At 35.7% G+C, this 16,206-nt stretch overlaps 1 protein-coding gene across 1 annotated transcript; it reads left to right on the top strand.

Annotated features, from left to right (window-relative positions):
* The first annotated feature begins 3,311 nt into the window (after positions 1 to 3,311).
* LOC126494762 (vomeronasal type-1 receptor 4-like) lies at positions 3,312 to 4,259 on the top strand. Its single transcript, XM_050132176.1, has one exon. It carries the CDS (start codon positions 3,318 to 3,320, stop codon positions 4,257 to 4,259), a length of 942 nt encoding a protein of 313 aa, XP_049988133.1. The 5' UTR covers positions 3,312 to 3,317.
* Positions 4,260 to 16,206: the final 11,947 nt, after the last annotated feature.

The raw sequence follows: 16,206 nt of genomic DNA, 5'->3' as shown, positions 1-16,206 counted from the left end.
TCCAGAGACTTCTTACAGGAATCACAAACATTAGAGTTTGTTAATCATCAAATCTTCCCTCCTAATCAGCCTCACAAATCAGGATGATGTATAAATCTCTCCAAACATATTTTCTCACTGGAAACACTTACAAGTTACTCAACAGTGTCTGTGGTAATAATCAACTGGAAATTTTCAGAAAAGTTCTTATATCCCAAAGCAAGCTCTGTCATCATAACTATGGGTGAGATACTAATTGCTTTTCTAAAGGGAGTTGAAATCACTGATCTATGAACCTTTATCTTAGGGTTGTACTGGTAGTCTCACCCATAGTGTCCTCCTGTCAGGAGTTGCACACTGAGCTGAAAGTGCTGCAAAGGGAAAAGTCAGGTGTGTACATTGTTTTTCATCCTTAATGGCAAAGAAGGCAACGAAGAGAGGTATGGTAAGTGCACAAATCTTAAAATTGATTCTTGGTAGAAGCAGAAGAATAGAGATCCAGCTAAGAAACAGGGAGACTTTCTGAGCTGTACACAAAGTTAGTATGGAAAAAGGTGTGTCGCCGAACTTATACTAATTCTTGATGAAACAAAAGAGTAATAAATCTTCTCTCAGATTGTCTACTGAAATTGTGAAACCTAATAATATCTGATTTCAAACAGGATCATGTTAATTACATGACTCAGGTTTCCATTTATTGTACAGCTGAATCATAAATTAATTTTGCAATATGACAATCACAAACTTTGTAAAATGATTCTGTATTTATAAGTAGACCTGACAAATGGAACTAAGGAAGTCATCTAATCCTAGGATGTAACTAGAATCTAGCCCTTTTTGGGGGAAATGTTTCTAGGCACTACTATATATGTGATGGGACAAGAACTTTCTTTCATAACAGTAACTGTTTTCTTGAACTTGGAAAAGCTATGATAAAAATAGAAGTGGCAATGTCATTGTATATCATGAATAATTCTGGTCTAACACACATACAGTTTCTGTGATTACCCCCTGTTTAGTGATATTCTGAAGTCATTGTATTCTCAGAATGTGTTTTCTCTTTCCATTCCTGAATTTTCCAGAGTTTACAGCCTTATATATGTCAGACAAGAGAATAAGTTTTGTTAATTCCACAATACATATTGTATTTAGAACATTTCATGAAATTTGTAAAATTGCATATTTTACAAATTCTATCTGTGCATGTTTTGTTTACACTTTGTTCATAGTTTTGATTCATTACTAATAGATTTACATCATAACGACATTTGTAATTAAAGGTTTAAAATGGAAGTTTGGAATGGAGTTCTTTCGTATTCAGGTGGCCATGAACTTAAGTTAGAATGTGGAGCCAGAGTAAAGCTTCAGTTGTACTTACTCAGACATTTTTATTTTATTATTTTCGAGTCAGATTCTGGTATAATACTATACTTTCTTGTCAGCCTGGGACGGAGCGTTAACTGACTGTGCCCCTTCCTTACTATTTGAATTATAACTGTGGGCTCCCACCTCCAGATATTTATGTGAATTTTGGAGATTGTAGTTGGATCCTCATCTTGTAAAACAAGAACTGGAACAGTTTAGCTATGCCAAATAGTCACTTCTGGTCTTATGGTAAAGATGAAATCTTGGATGTGTTCTCTCTTCTTTGCATCATCCCTTCTTTTTATTCAGTAACTGGGGTTTGTGTTTCTTATGGATGATTCTTAAATACAGGTGAATTCCACTGCTGCATGTTGTATTCACGTTCTTCAAGATGTTGTCATCTATTGTGTTAAAATATATCATTGAAGTTGTATATTTATTTGTAATTTCACAGATCAAAAATGAAAGCCACCTTGCTATGTCACACATAGATCAAGAAACTAAGCATTGTCCTGGTGTCAATCCTCGGAATCCCTGGACTGAGGCAGGAGGATTGCTATACAGTCTAGGCCTGCCTGCACTACTGAAGAGGACCCTGTCTGAACACACATACAGCCAATAAATAGCAGATTAAATTGTTAGATTCCATTTTATTTAAATCACCACATCAATAGTAGTGTTGTCTTTTGTTATTTGCAGTAGTGGAAATTATTAGAGATAGGTTCATGACTCTGCTATGTTAAAAGCCAAGAACAACACTTCCATTTATTGATCATTGTATAATTCCTAAAATTCCTAATATAAAGCAAGATCTGTTACATTTTCAAAGTTGATTTATCTGCATTTGAGTAATATGGATGCATTGCTGATTTTATGTACATCAGCATAGCATAAACATCAGTCAATAACTGCACTGCTAGAGTACAGGTTTGTACTTTTTGTTTTCAAGTCATTTATTGATTATAAGTTCTGAGTATTATATGTGTAGGCTCATCTAGTCCATAAAAACTAGGGTTTCTACATGAATATTTAATTCTGTTCTACATTCTCATAGCCTCTCATTTGGAAAATTGTGTGATATAATGTGAACATCATAGATTATACCCAGGACTCTTGTTTCATTCATGTTTGCCAAGAGTTACTGTTTTCTATGACTTTTGCCTCATATTTCTACTGCTGAGTGATGTACCAGATAATAGATCAGATAGAACTCTGGACTTTCTTCCCATATGTATTATTTATCAGTTATTGTCTTATTCTATTTTTTGTTGGAGTCATTCATATGTTTTCTCTCCATTGTGTCAGATAACAATTCTTCATGTGCCATATCTCCTCTCTCTCCTCATATTAAGTCTATACCACCATTCTTACATGGATATGTGTAGGGCATGGAATTTAAGTAGTTGCATCTTAATGTAATATCTAATTTATTATTTTCACCTCATGATTAGTGCTATTTAATAAAAGTAATTATCAAAGGACAGAAAAACATTCTCTTTTCTGTTGTAATGTTTTTATTTCAATGTTATTATTGGTATTTAAAAGGTATTCACAATGGATTTCTTCCTTGGAGTAGGTGGCAAGACAAGACTTTTTCTCCAATATGGGTGAACTTGTAGAATTGGGCATTTTTTTCATTTTGAACTTACTGGTCATTGTTTCTACCAAGATAAATTTGCCCTATTCTTACTGTTGCTTTTGTGAGTAGTATAATGGGAATTTGCTTCATGAATACATGCATTTGAAGACTTCAACAGTTCTTACTGTTACCATTAGTTTGAAAATAAGTGTGAGAGGTGTTATGTACAGGATCTTTATGAGCTGACCACTTTGTGCTTCTAGTTTTTACTTAATGTGATTCTCGTGCTTTTGTGATATCAGGAATACAGAATCTTCTTAACAAAATAAATTCAAAAGTTTTCTCTGAAAACTGACTGCTGGAGCAATTTAAGTAGATTTTGCTCAGTTAAACAATGGACTCTAGGAATTTGGGAATAGGAATAATATTCTTGATAGAGAATACAGTTGGAATTCTGGGAAATGTCTCTCTCCTTTCCTACTATCGAGTTATTTATAATAAGAAACATAAAATAAAGCCCTTGGATTTAATTCTCATGCATCTCATTATGGTTAACCTCTTGATTATTCTTTCCAAAGGAATGGGCAACACAATGACAATTTTTAACTTGAAACATTTCTTCAATGATTTGAGCTACCAACTTTTTATTTATGTGATAAGAGTTTTCAGGAGCATGTCCATTGTCACCATCTTCCTTTTGAGTGTCTTCCAGTCTATCATCATCAGTCCTAGAAACTCCTTTTGGAAAAACCTTAGAGTCAAATCTTCCAAGGATATTGGTCTCTACATTTCTCTAAGCTGGGTCTTGTCCATCATGGTAAATGTTCTTTTACCTTTGTACATGTACATAAAATCAAGAAGGAAAAACATAACAAAAGAGATAGATTTTGAACACTATACTGTTGTAGGTAATGACAAAATCGCAGTCTCCTTATATATAGCGTTAACAGTGTTTCCTGAACTCTTATTTTCTGTCCTCATTACCTGTTCCAGCAGCTCAATGATTATAATTTTGTATAGGCACAAACAGCGAATTCAACGCATACGCAACACTTGTGCTTTCCATAGTAACTCCCCAGAGTCTAGAGCCACTCAGAGCATACTTGTCCGAGTGTTCACCTTTCTGGTTATTTATACCCTCTCTACTGTCTCACATGGTTGCAGTGCTATACTGTCTGGTCAAAATTGGTGGCTTATGAAGATCACAGTCATTATAAGTTTGTGTTTTCCCACTTTGAGCCCCTTTGTACTTATGAGTCAATCCTCCCCCCTCTGTAGGCTGTTCTTTCTCTGGATAAAGGATACAGAATCATCTAATATTATTGTTACTATTTAAATTGAATGTTTTTTCAGAATACAGATTTGATAAAAGGAAACAATACAAAATGCTTTTTGGAAGACATTTTTCTGTATGAGTTAACTTTTAAGGATTATTCTTGTTGCTTCCACTGGTGAAATTTTTATTCAATTATAGAAAAACTCGGCATCCAGGCCTTTTCACCTTTTATGTTACACGTTTCACAGTTTTTCTTTGGTCCTGCTGCATTGAGGAGTACATGCCCAATATATTTTCAACAAATTGTCTCCATCTTTGATATCAGATAGACTGATATGTTACATCCTGTCTGCTCTGTACATATATATTTCATGGAAGATAAACTCTACAGGCACGAGACACTCTACCCACAGCTACCATGTAAGCCATTAACTTTCAACACAGAAAGCCTCACTGTTCCAACATATCAGTGGCCCAAACTCTTGTTATGAATAAGCTCCTGATCACATTGAACTGCAGCTGCTCCAGACGTACAAGCCACAGTCTTTCATAATCCAGATCATATTTACACTCTAAACTCATAAGAAAGCCAGAATACTACCTCTCATGGGAACAAGCAAAAACATGTGATTAAGAAAGTGTAAGAGTATCTTCACAGGACTGTGATTGGAGATTTATAATAAAAGTGTAAGCAAGCCATGCTGCTCTTTATGTATGCAGCAATTTATTCTGTACTCTTCTTTGGTTAATCAGGAAGGATTTTCTAAGTTCCTTCCCCCCACCCCAGAATGTGACATTTCATTCAGTGGAATATGCTGCCTTCTTTTGTTCTTAACTATGGACAGAAAATCCGTATATTCTTGCATAAAGTTTACATAAGTCCTTGGAGTTTGCAGCAGCATCCCAAATTCCCAACAGTGTCAGTGACAACACCTGTAATTGCCTGAAGTGGGTGATAAGAAGAAAGTAACCATCAACAGCAAGGTCTTGGGACATTGGATGAAGACAATGCAAAGAGATGAGATTCTTCATGAGTTACTGGGAAAGTTTCAGAGTTCTGAAAGTAGTTAGGAGCCATGAATCTACCCAGCAAGAACACAGCCATTATTTACTTCTTCTAATGATGCCCTACTTTCTGATGTTTCCATTACATCCTAAAATATTGGCACCCAAAATTTAAGACATTTGTGTTTGGCGGAATTTTCACTTTGTTTCAGTTTAAGAAATGCTCCTAGGAAGAGATGATGGACATTCAAGGGAACATACATGGACAGCAACAACTTAAAGCAAGGTAGAACACAGTACCTTTGTGTTTTAAGAGGCCCCAGAAATTTGTAAGTGTTATGGTTATATGTTAATGTTTATAGGGCTTTCATAGAACATTGAAACATGTCTGAAAAGTGACGGCTTTTTACTTTGACATTGTTTGGCATAGAAAAAAAGAATATTTGTAGTAAGATGCAGCCTGCTGTGGGTAAAAGGCCAGGAGTGAGATAGTCTGATCTTACGGTAGATCAATTTTCAGTTGTTTGAGGATTCTCTACATTGATTGTTACTTTGTTTGGATACTATCAAACAACAAATACATTCCTTTCCAAATATTGTGACTCCGCAAGTTTAGTATATAGCATTTATAAATAAGGTATATTGTCAGACTCCTTTTGATCCTTATTTGTCATTCACATCTCAGATTTTCCCATCCTAAGCCATCATGACTGCACATACTGGAAATGACACAGAAGGATAACTTAAATACTATCAGCACAGGCTGGGCGGTGGTGGAGCACGCCTTTAATCCCAGCACTTGGGAGGCAGAGGCAGGCGGATCTCTGGGAGTTTGAGGCCAGCCTGGTCTACAAGAGCTAGTTCCAGGACAGGCACCAAAGCTACAGAGAAACCCTGTCTCGAAAAACCAAAAAANGACTAGGGATACAAGGGTCATACCTAAATATAATAAAAGCTATATACAGCAAGCCGACAGCTAACATCAAATTAAACGGAGAGAAACTCAAAGCCATCCCACTAAACTCAGGAATCATCTACAAATCAGGAAGTACACACTGTACAAAAACAGTGATAAATAGATTGTAAGCCTAAGATGTTAAAATCGATAAACAAGTAGTTGGGGCATATACAGAAGGGATTAGACTACCTTCAGTACCTGTTAGAGTCAGAGATGCCATGCCAAAAGTTGTAGCTATTGTAGCTACTTACCCTGTCATGATCTATTCTGTTACTTGATTTGAAAAGCCAGCAAACACTAACTACCCATAAGGATATGCAGAATATAAATGAGAGCCTATACGTATGAAAGATTTAAAAGATATTAAGGAAGGAGTAAGTTTCTTATGGCATGCACTCCCCATAACTGAGGCAGTTTTAAAGATATGGTCGTCAATAAATAGGGTCACTACAAATGACTGGGTTCAGTTGGTATCATCAGTGTTAGAAAATAGTCCACAGCTACATGGGAAAAGTTATTGAAGGAGAGAAACTAAGGACCTTGAACATGAAGGTAGAATTAAAAAGTTTGAGGCTTCCCAAGATTAAATTCTTGTTGAGGGCCATTATGCTGATGTAGGTATTCAAGCTACATACAATGAATAATTATTTTCCTTATGCTGTACAGCAGCCTTGATTGCATGGCACAGGACTCAAGAACTAGGGAAAAGAATTGAGTCATATCCTAAAATTATACAATGCCCAAAATAATCCTTTAATATTTTTTTCAAAGATTGACTAAAGTGGTTCAAATAAGAATATCAGATCCCAAAGCTAGATGAGCACTCATTGAACCTCTGGCTTTTGAAAATGCTAATTTAGTATGTAAAAGATTCTTGGACCTTAAAAAATCATATCAGCACCAATGGACAAATGCATTCTAAACACAATCATGTTGGACAATCCTTCTTCCCAGATGATGTTAGCTTGTGTCATGTCAACATAAAACTGTCCAAATGAATTGTGGTAAACATTGAATAATTACATTGCTTATTGAATATAATTCTAGGGAATCTAGGTATGCTAAAGTTATCCTTTGTTTCAGACATCTTCAACTGAGTTTGAGTCTCTGCATAGTTTTGGCTTGGATCAGAAATTCTGAGTCACAGATTGGTGGGAAGAGTCCAACCCATTTGAGTGGGACAACCTTTGGGCTAGTGGCCCTGTGGTTTATTGGTAAGCAGGCTGAGCAAACCATAAGGTCTTAATCAGTAAACAACATTCCTTCATGGGTTTTGTATTAGCACCTACCTCCAGGTTTCTGTCTTGTTTGGGTTCTTGAATTCAATCAATAATGAAGCTGATATGGAGCATAAGCCAAATAAGCACTTCCCTCATCAAGTTGCTTTTGGTCATACTTTTTAAAAACAACAATATTAAAACTAACTAGGGAAGACTGAACAAGATGGTATGTTGGACATATGAGCTCTAGAAGATTTTACTCATGATTCATTTTCATTTGTTATCCAGCAAAGTCTTGCCAACTATCTGCCAAGTGATCTTCCTGATACTCCATGAGGCATGAAGATGAAAATATATATGTGGATGCTCTTTCCACCCAACAACCTATCCAGGATTCCCAAGATCCCTGTAGTCTGAACCCTGGAATCCTCCATTGGGCACAGAACAAAGAAAAACTTCACACCTCCTTCTCATGGTCCACATCTCTCAGACCAAGGTTTATATCTGTGGTTATCCGAAACTGTCCATCCTCCCTACAGTGGCCAGAACACCCAAGTATGGAACTCACACTTGTAACTACAAATATTCTCCATTCTGCTGGTCTCTCTGGACCAGTTTCCCCTCTACCCACTGGGTCTGTTCACTAACTCCTGAGTCTGTTTATGAAATAAATATTCTGAGGCTTAATATTAGTTACATACTCTTTGGCCTATTACCTCAGTCTTCTTATGAACTAACTCTTATATCTTAAATTAATCCACTCTATTATTTTATATTTTATCATGAGGTTTGAGGTTTGTGACCTCAGATCCAGCTTCTTGGGCAGTTACATGGCTACTCCATGACTCTCCCAGCAGAGATGTTTAGGACCAAGACAGATGTCTATGTTATAGCTACCATCCAATGTCTACAGTAATTTGGTTTGCTCTCCAACCTAAAATTCCCAAGCAGGTGCTATAAACTCTGAACATTCTATGGCTTACCAAAACTTATCATATATTTAAGATGTTAGGTATACATTGCATATTTCAATGTTTATAAATGTTTCATTTAGTATGTTAATGGATAATCTTATGTTTAATTAAAATGAATAAGGTAATACATGGTGAGGTTATTTTAATAAAAATTACCCCAATAAGCTCATATATTTACAAACTTAACTCAACATTGGTGAACAACTCCAAAGGCATAACTTAGAAAGAATAGGAGGTATGATTTTTAGGAGTATAAACTCGTTGAAGGAAGTATGTCAGTGGTGACAGGTGTTGAGAACTCAAAAGCCCACACCAGACTATTCTCTCTTTATTACTGCCTGCTGCCTGAAGATCAGCATGTAAATCTCTCAGCTACTTCTGCAGCACCTGTCTGCTTGCCACCAAATTAACCACAATAATGATAATGAACTAACCTTATGAAGGCATAAGCAAACATCCTATTATTAAGTGCTTTAGTTACTGTATGTTGCCTGGATTATTTTGCAGCAATAAAATAATGGGTAAAGAATGTTACTGTTCAAATTTACTTTAACATATAAAAGAAATATGTTCATAGGTTCTATGCTTACCTACCATTCTTCTCTGGACTATGGACTCCAGACTTTTCTGCTGTGTGGTCACATTTTCAGACCCCCTGTTTCAAACATCCAGACCTCTTCTCTTGACCTACTCCCATCAACCACAGTGACATCTTTATTTTGTTCCTTTTCTTAAACCATGAACTCTCCCCTGACCTATCAGCTAAAAGGCTTTTTTTTAGGCTACTTTCCCTAGAATTGAATTATTCTTCTTGAATTCTGTGATGTCTTAAATAGCTAGAGGTCCAGGACTAGACAATGATTGATAGACCCAAAGAGTCCTAATCTATTAGATTGATAGGGTTTAACAATTCTGAGTTTTTGTGAGCCTCTCAGCTCCCTCATCATATTTGACTTACACCATCTATCTGTAGAGATGGGTTTCCTCCAAGGGTAAAACTGTGTGCCTCACCACAGAACAATATTGACCTTTGTAACTACAAGTGCTAAAAATATCTTTACTCTATCTATAACCCTGATGTGTCTCAAGCTGAGATATAAACAATTGGTAGACAATGTGTCCATCAGGACAGGAGTATTCTTCTGTAAAGCACCAATTATTTTCCATGATTCTACCGTATCTCCTTCTACTCAATCTATTATGAGGATTATATCTTCTCATACTAATTAGCCACAGCAGTTTTTCATTTTTCTAACTTATTTTAGGGATTTAATTAAGCATGAGAAATCTGTAAACAAAAGGATATCGGGTTGGTAGAATGTATGGACATCTCATCTGGATTTTATTTCTATCATTTCTATGTTTGCCCAAAATCCTCAAAGAGAGATGGGTAGTGGAGAGATGATAAGTTTTCAACTTTTAATTTATGTTCTTCCATTAATTGATAAAAAAGCAATGCTTCTTATTTTTTCAGTAAACCATGACTATAGCTTCCTTCAGTTTCTATTCAGTGCTTTCAGGAGAAGGAAGTATTGGGGCTTGTGATATATAATGGATAAAAGTGAGGTCGTTTTTGGGGAATGATTACATAGACAGATTTCTCTATAATAGGCATTTGTTCAGAATTCTAGTCATTCCTGGAGTTATAACCATGATTCGTAGCATATGTTCATCATTATTTCTATGTTATTTGCACCCAGTTCATAAAGAATAAAAAAGACAATGATTTCTAGTGTGGATTGTGATGGCATATTCTTCCTTTTATTTGTGCTTAACTGAAAATACCAGAATTGCTGACTGCGTTTGTTTCATAAATCTAAAAGAAAACAGTACCATGATCCAAAAGTTAACAATGTACTTGTTTATTTAGAAGAACCTAGAGAATACTGGCCCCAGTGAAAGAGATATTCAAACTTTCTTCTGAGACACTAACACATAAGACTTTGATATTCAGTGCATCTTTTCTCATAATAGATATTAGGAATCATGAAAACATGACAGCCTTTCTAAACACTTTGTTTCACTGGAGACACATACAAGAAATTCAATAATGTCTTCTGTAATTAGCAACTGTAAAAACATTAGAAAAGTACTTGATTCTCAAAGGAAGTGCTGTCAGGGTCATTGCAGATGAGATGAAGTTTGCATTTCTGAAGGGATTTGAGGTCATATTTCTATGAATATTTATCTCAGGATTGGATTGCATCCCACTTTAATAGTGTTGGTTGCAAAGTCGGGAGCTGCACACTGACCTGAAAATTCTTCAATGGGAACAGTTCAGGTAAGCATTTACTTTTAAATATCAAAGTCAGAGAAAGCCGAAAGAGGAGGTCCATGAAATGTACACATCTGGAGAAAGAATTCTGCATAGAAACAGAATAGTGATGATTCAGTGAAGGACTAAGAATACATTCATAACAATTAACAGAAATACTAAGAAAAGTGTTGCTGAATTTGTATCAATTTCTGATGCATTAAAAATATAACAAGATCTCTTAGGGTGACTATAGAATATAGAAAATCTTAATGAAATCTGATGAAGATTCATCAGGGATTTCTAATTGTTTTATTTGTATGTCATCATCATTTACAAAAAACTTCAACAAAATCTGGTATAAAGTTTCAGTGTTTATAGCAAATATTATTATTTAACTTTGAAATTCATTCAATCCTGCATGTAAATAAATAAATAAATAAATAAATAAATAAATAAAAAACAGGATCGGCACTTTTTCAGGAGTATAGCATGCTTCTAGGTAGCACTGCATCCATGACTGTGTCAAGAGATGTCTCTCTCTCTCAAAATTCAACAGTGATAATCACTGAGATGGTTTTCTGTGCTTAAATTGGATACATAGTGTAGGAGAGAAGGTGAGTTGCCATTGCTAGGTTTATACAGTTCTGGTATATGACACATCTGTCATCTGTTATTTCTCATTGCTTAGTGATATTAGGTTTTCACGAAAATTTCAGGATTGGTTTTCCAATAGCCGTTACTGATTTTGTTGGAACTGAGAGTCTTCTGCTTCTCAGATAGGAACATAACTGCTGGGCTGCAACTACACCCAATACTTACCTTTTTTCATTCAATGCACAGATAAAATATTATCTTCACCTGATTCTACACATATGTTATTATTTAGGTGTCATTTATAAGTCTTGATTTACTTATAATAATTTGAGTTGACTCAGGGATTAATAAAAAAGCTTTTAAACTGCAATTGGTTATACCTTCACAGCTTTTCTGTGCATGTGTGTGCCTGTGTCTGCATGCAGGTGCTCTTTCCTCTTTGTGTGGAAAGGTAGTTGTGTGGAGAAACTTCCTTTGCAATTCCTCAGACATGTTTTATCTTTTTCTCTTTGAGTGTGGACCTTTTTCTCAAAAGCAATTTCCAGAGTATGTTAGTCTTTCTTGTCAACCAGCCCCAGGTGTCCTGTATTCCTTTACAAAATCCCTAAGTGTTTATATTATAATTGCACATCAGCACAACAAAAAAGTTTTATGTGAATTCTGGGGAATGTATTCATTTCCTCTTTCTGGTAAGGGAAGAATTGTAACAGATTAACCAACTCCTTAGATTTTTATTACTTTAACGTTTGGTCACACTCATATCATATTTTCATGCTTTATAACAGAGACTGAATGTAACACTGACCAATAATTCATTTGATAGATAATAATGTATTTTATCCCCTTGACATATAAAAATATGTCTTGTGAAAAAATATATATTGTGTTTCTGATACACTCACCAAATATGACTCATACCTTGAAAGGTTTTGTAAGATTAGAACATTATTTAAACATAACCTTTTATATAATGCCAGTTGTTGAGAATGCATGTACAGGTTATAAAGAAACATAATAGTTTGAGTACTTAAGATGATGTCAGATACAGTACTGCAGATGACAAGCATTACTTTAATTCTGGCCATGTTCCTATATCTCAAATCTCCATGGTGCCCACATGGCCTTATTAATTTTGATGATGATTTTCCACACATTTTGTGTAGTCCTGTATTGTCAATTAAGAGAATTTAATTGTCTATAACAAATTGTCATGGAAATCATAGAAGCTAGAACATGAACAGCATTGTAGTATAATTCATAGATTGTCACTTTTATGCAGTTCTCAATTTGAGTCTGGAAAAACTCTAAACACAACAAAATTTTTAATAATCATTTCTTAGATTTGATATGATATAGTTAGTGCAATGACAGGTTCTTGTTAAGAATTCTTTGGCTCTGAAGATAAACGTCAGCTACTGGGCAATGTCAGGATGTTCTAGGGATGGAGAAACCAGGATTGGTGGGCAGGTCTCAGGGTGAAGATGTATGCTTGGCTATTTTCACTCTTCTCAGTATCTCTTCCTTGTTTCAATGATTGAAGTTTCAGGTCCTTATGTCTGATTCTTAAACACAGTGTGTATTCTACTGCTCCAAGTTGTCTTCACATTGGATCCAGGGCCTTGTCACCATTTATGTTAGAACAAATATAAATTAATTTGAGTATTTATTTATTCCTTCACAGATATTAAATGAAAGTCACCTCATTATGTATCACCTAGACAAAAAACAAAACAAAACAAAAAAAAAAAAAAAAAAAAAACTATTAGCACTGCAGGTTATAAAAAATAAACGAAAATAGACTGCTCCAAGGAGATTCCATCACCCCTGGAGTCTCCCTAAGTCTTCTGAGCTTTGTAAACAAGCAGTCAATTGCTTAGGTGGGAATTTGAAAATCAATGAAGAAATGCTAAAGGTTGCACAGTGTAATTATCTCTCAATAATATAAATGTTTATCAGTGTTCAGCTCTTGATCTAAACCTTAGGAAGAGAGGTCTTCCTTGGGTTCTCCTCTATACTCATGGGTTTCTTTTTGCTATACTTTAGACTTTCTTCCATGCTTTGAGTGATCATTTTTTCTGCTTTGTCCAGTGAACTGTGAGAATGTGACACTATTTTTTTTTTTTTGTGGTTCAATTCTCTGGCAGTTTACTATCTTTCCAATCTCTGAATCCTACAGCTTCACTCTCTTGTTCTCCTGGTCATTTTTTCATGTTGAACCTGGCATTGCGTTTAATCCAGGTTCAGTTAACTCATGTCTAATATGACTATGCCTATTTTTTCTTTTTCCATGCATTCATCCACTTACTCATCCAGGCACAGCACATCATTCCAAGCCTACTCTTCCCTTTTTCCTTGCAGCACTTTCTCATTATGATCTCTCAGAGCTACCCTATATCACTGCACTAAACATGGTAGTGTTCAACAATTATCAATAATTTCTAGAAATCCCATGAATAGGAATATTTATGCAAAATCAAACCTAGAAGAAAACAAATATCAAAAATGAGAATTGTTTTCTTCACGGTACCAGACTAGTTAAAATAATTTATTTTTAGAAATGTGTCCTGAAGATCTTTGAAGTCCTTTCTGGCCAATGAATGCCTTTTAGAGGTTGATTTTCTACAGTTTCTTCAATTGCAAAAATGTTGCTTTCAATGATACCTCAGAGTAGAGAAGTTGTTGAAGGATTTGAATAGTGTAAATGGCATAACTCATTGGTGCATTTGAGTTTCATTGAGTGATCAGATGTTGGAATTCCTTGGTCTCTTGCCAGGTCCTTAATCATGGTTCAGGTATCATAAACCAGTGCACAGTACTGATACCATATTATAGTTAATGAAATATGTCATCAGTTACCCATGGTGATCTTGCAAGACAGGGATAAATCCAGACCCCTCTAGCAGGAAAAAAAAGAGCCAAAAATCTAGGATTAGCTTGTTCAGTGACTCGCTTTCAGGAACTAGCTGAAGATAAAGTTAGATTGTAATCTTGAGAAACAGGGAGTTACCCCCTTGTAATTATCACTGGTATTTTTGGAATTTTCAATGGCTTGCATTACTGGGTTGTGGTTTCTTCCCTCAAAAGACCCCTTCTCCCAGCTACTCGGGGTCGAACTCCTCCCCTGCGTGGGTTATGAGTCTCGGCCCCAGTGCACTGGTTCCTGTCCCATCAAATAAACCTCCTGTGATTGCAGCAAGGACGGTCTCTCGTGAGTTACTGGGGGTCTTTCAATCCTGTGCTGAACAGAAAATTGTAAACATAGTTTCCACTTTCATATGCATAATCAAAGAAGATATCATCACTTTTTTTTTTTACTATATGAGGTTCTGAACACCTTTTTCTTCTGTACCTTATCTCAAAGAACAAGAAGTCTTTTTGACAGTATTTGCACTACATCTATTGATACCCCAGAATACACTTTCCAACATGGATTCTTACCAGACCTTTTTTCATTGGTCAATTTTCCCCCGTGCTGAAACTCTGGGTTCTTTAATGAAATATTTTCTATTAAGTTTGGATAAGGGTATACACAAAACAACATAGTGTTAAAATTTTTCATACAGTGTAGTGACTAAAATAGAATGTCTCACTGTGGTACTTATATACAAATGACTGTTTTCTAGCAGAAAGATTAAAAGTTTAGGTTGCTATCCATGATAACTCACCTATGATACAAACTAGAATATTGATGCCAGGCCCCAGATCTCAGGGGGCAAGCAGAGACAGACCTGTATTCAGAGGAGGTGCTTTACCAAATAACTTAACGACTACAATTTAGCTAGTTTCCTGTCCAAAAGAATCAATTTCCCATGGAATAAATGGTTCAACACATACTATCCTCCGTGCAATTACTCATGGAAATACTGCCACAATTCTGCTGACTCTTAGTCTGTGTGTACAGTCTATCCTGTCTTCTCCCAGGAGCATTTCTTCTATAACTCTCTTTCTAGAACTACAGCCTTGAACCTCTTTATCTTCAGTAATCTCAAAAATAGAGCAGGTATCACTTCTGCTCCTACCCTGTATCTGCTCTATATGTATATATATATATATATATATATATGTGTGTGTGTGTGTGTGTGTGTGTGTGTGTGTGTGTGTGTGTGTTTAGAATGCTTGTCTTCTCCATGACAAACAACAATGGAAGCCTATATGCTCAACTTTCAGGTACTTTAAATCCTTATAAAAATAATGAATGGCCCTCTTCCTTAATCCCGGAAACTTGAACTACTTCTCATTATAGTCACTGCCCTATTGTACAGGTCTCTTAATCCATCTGATGCTCAATGTTTACCTAGTTAATTTCACTTCTTGTTTGTTCTTCCCAGTTCTATGCTTTTCATCTTTATTCATAAATTGTGGATAGCAAATATCTACCAAAGCATCTCATATTTTCCACTATTATGTCCTTGATGATAGGACTGGCAGGAAAGCCGTGGAATCTTTAGAATGTGGGTCTTGATGGGAAGAATAGATCATGATACATAGGTCATGCTAGAGAGAACATCAGACTTAAATAGGCTCTTTTCACCTACCACAATAATCTGAGTTCAAAATATTGATTCTTCATGATGTCCCCTCTTCTTCAGTATCATCTATTTGAGTTTACAACAAAAATCCTTCAATCCTTACTGCCACTGTCCTGGACTTGTATCTTTTACTGCAGCCATGAGCTTCAGTACAGGTTCTTTTGTGTTCTTCAGGAAGCATTCTGTATACCATTTGTAAACAAGACAATCAAGGAGAACAATTGCAAGACAAAACAAGGAAAAGAAAAGAAAACAAAAATCCCTTTATTAGGCACATCAAGATGAGCTGTATGATTATACAGCTGTGTAGGCAATAACCTGTTATTTAGTGAATAGTGAAGTTCCAGTAATATATTTTGATAGTTTTCTTTTGTTCATGTGTAGCCATGGCTGTCTTGAAGCTAACTGTGTAGATCAAGCTGGCCCATGAACTCATAAACATCCATGTGTCTCTGTCTCCCTAGCAGTGG

This window comes from Alexandromys fortis, unplaced genomic scaffold (assembly GCF_014885135.2).
Source record: "Alexandromys fortis isolate MF-2015 unplaced genomic scaffold, M_Fortis_MF-2015_v1.1 scaffold_396, whole genome shotgun sequence".
NCBI lineage: Eukaryota > Metazoa > Chordata > Mammalia > Rodentia > Cricetidae > Alexandromys > Alexandromys fortis.
The sequence above is the reverse complement of the archived record's forward strand: the minus strand, read 5'-3'. Positions and strand labels throughout refer to the sequence as shown.

Excerpts from the sequence above, each read along its gene's own strand:
- LOC126494762 (XM_050132176.1), top strand. The coding sequence starts at position 3,318 with ATGGACTCTAGGAATTTGGGAATAGGAATAATATTCTTGATAGAGAAT.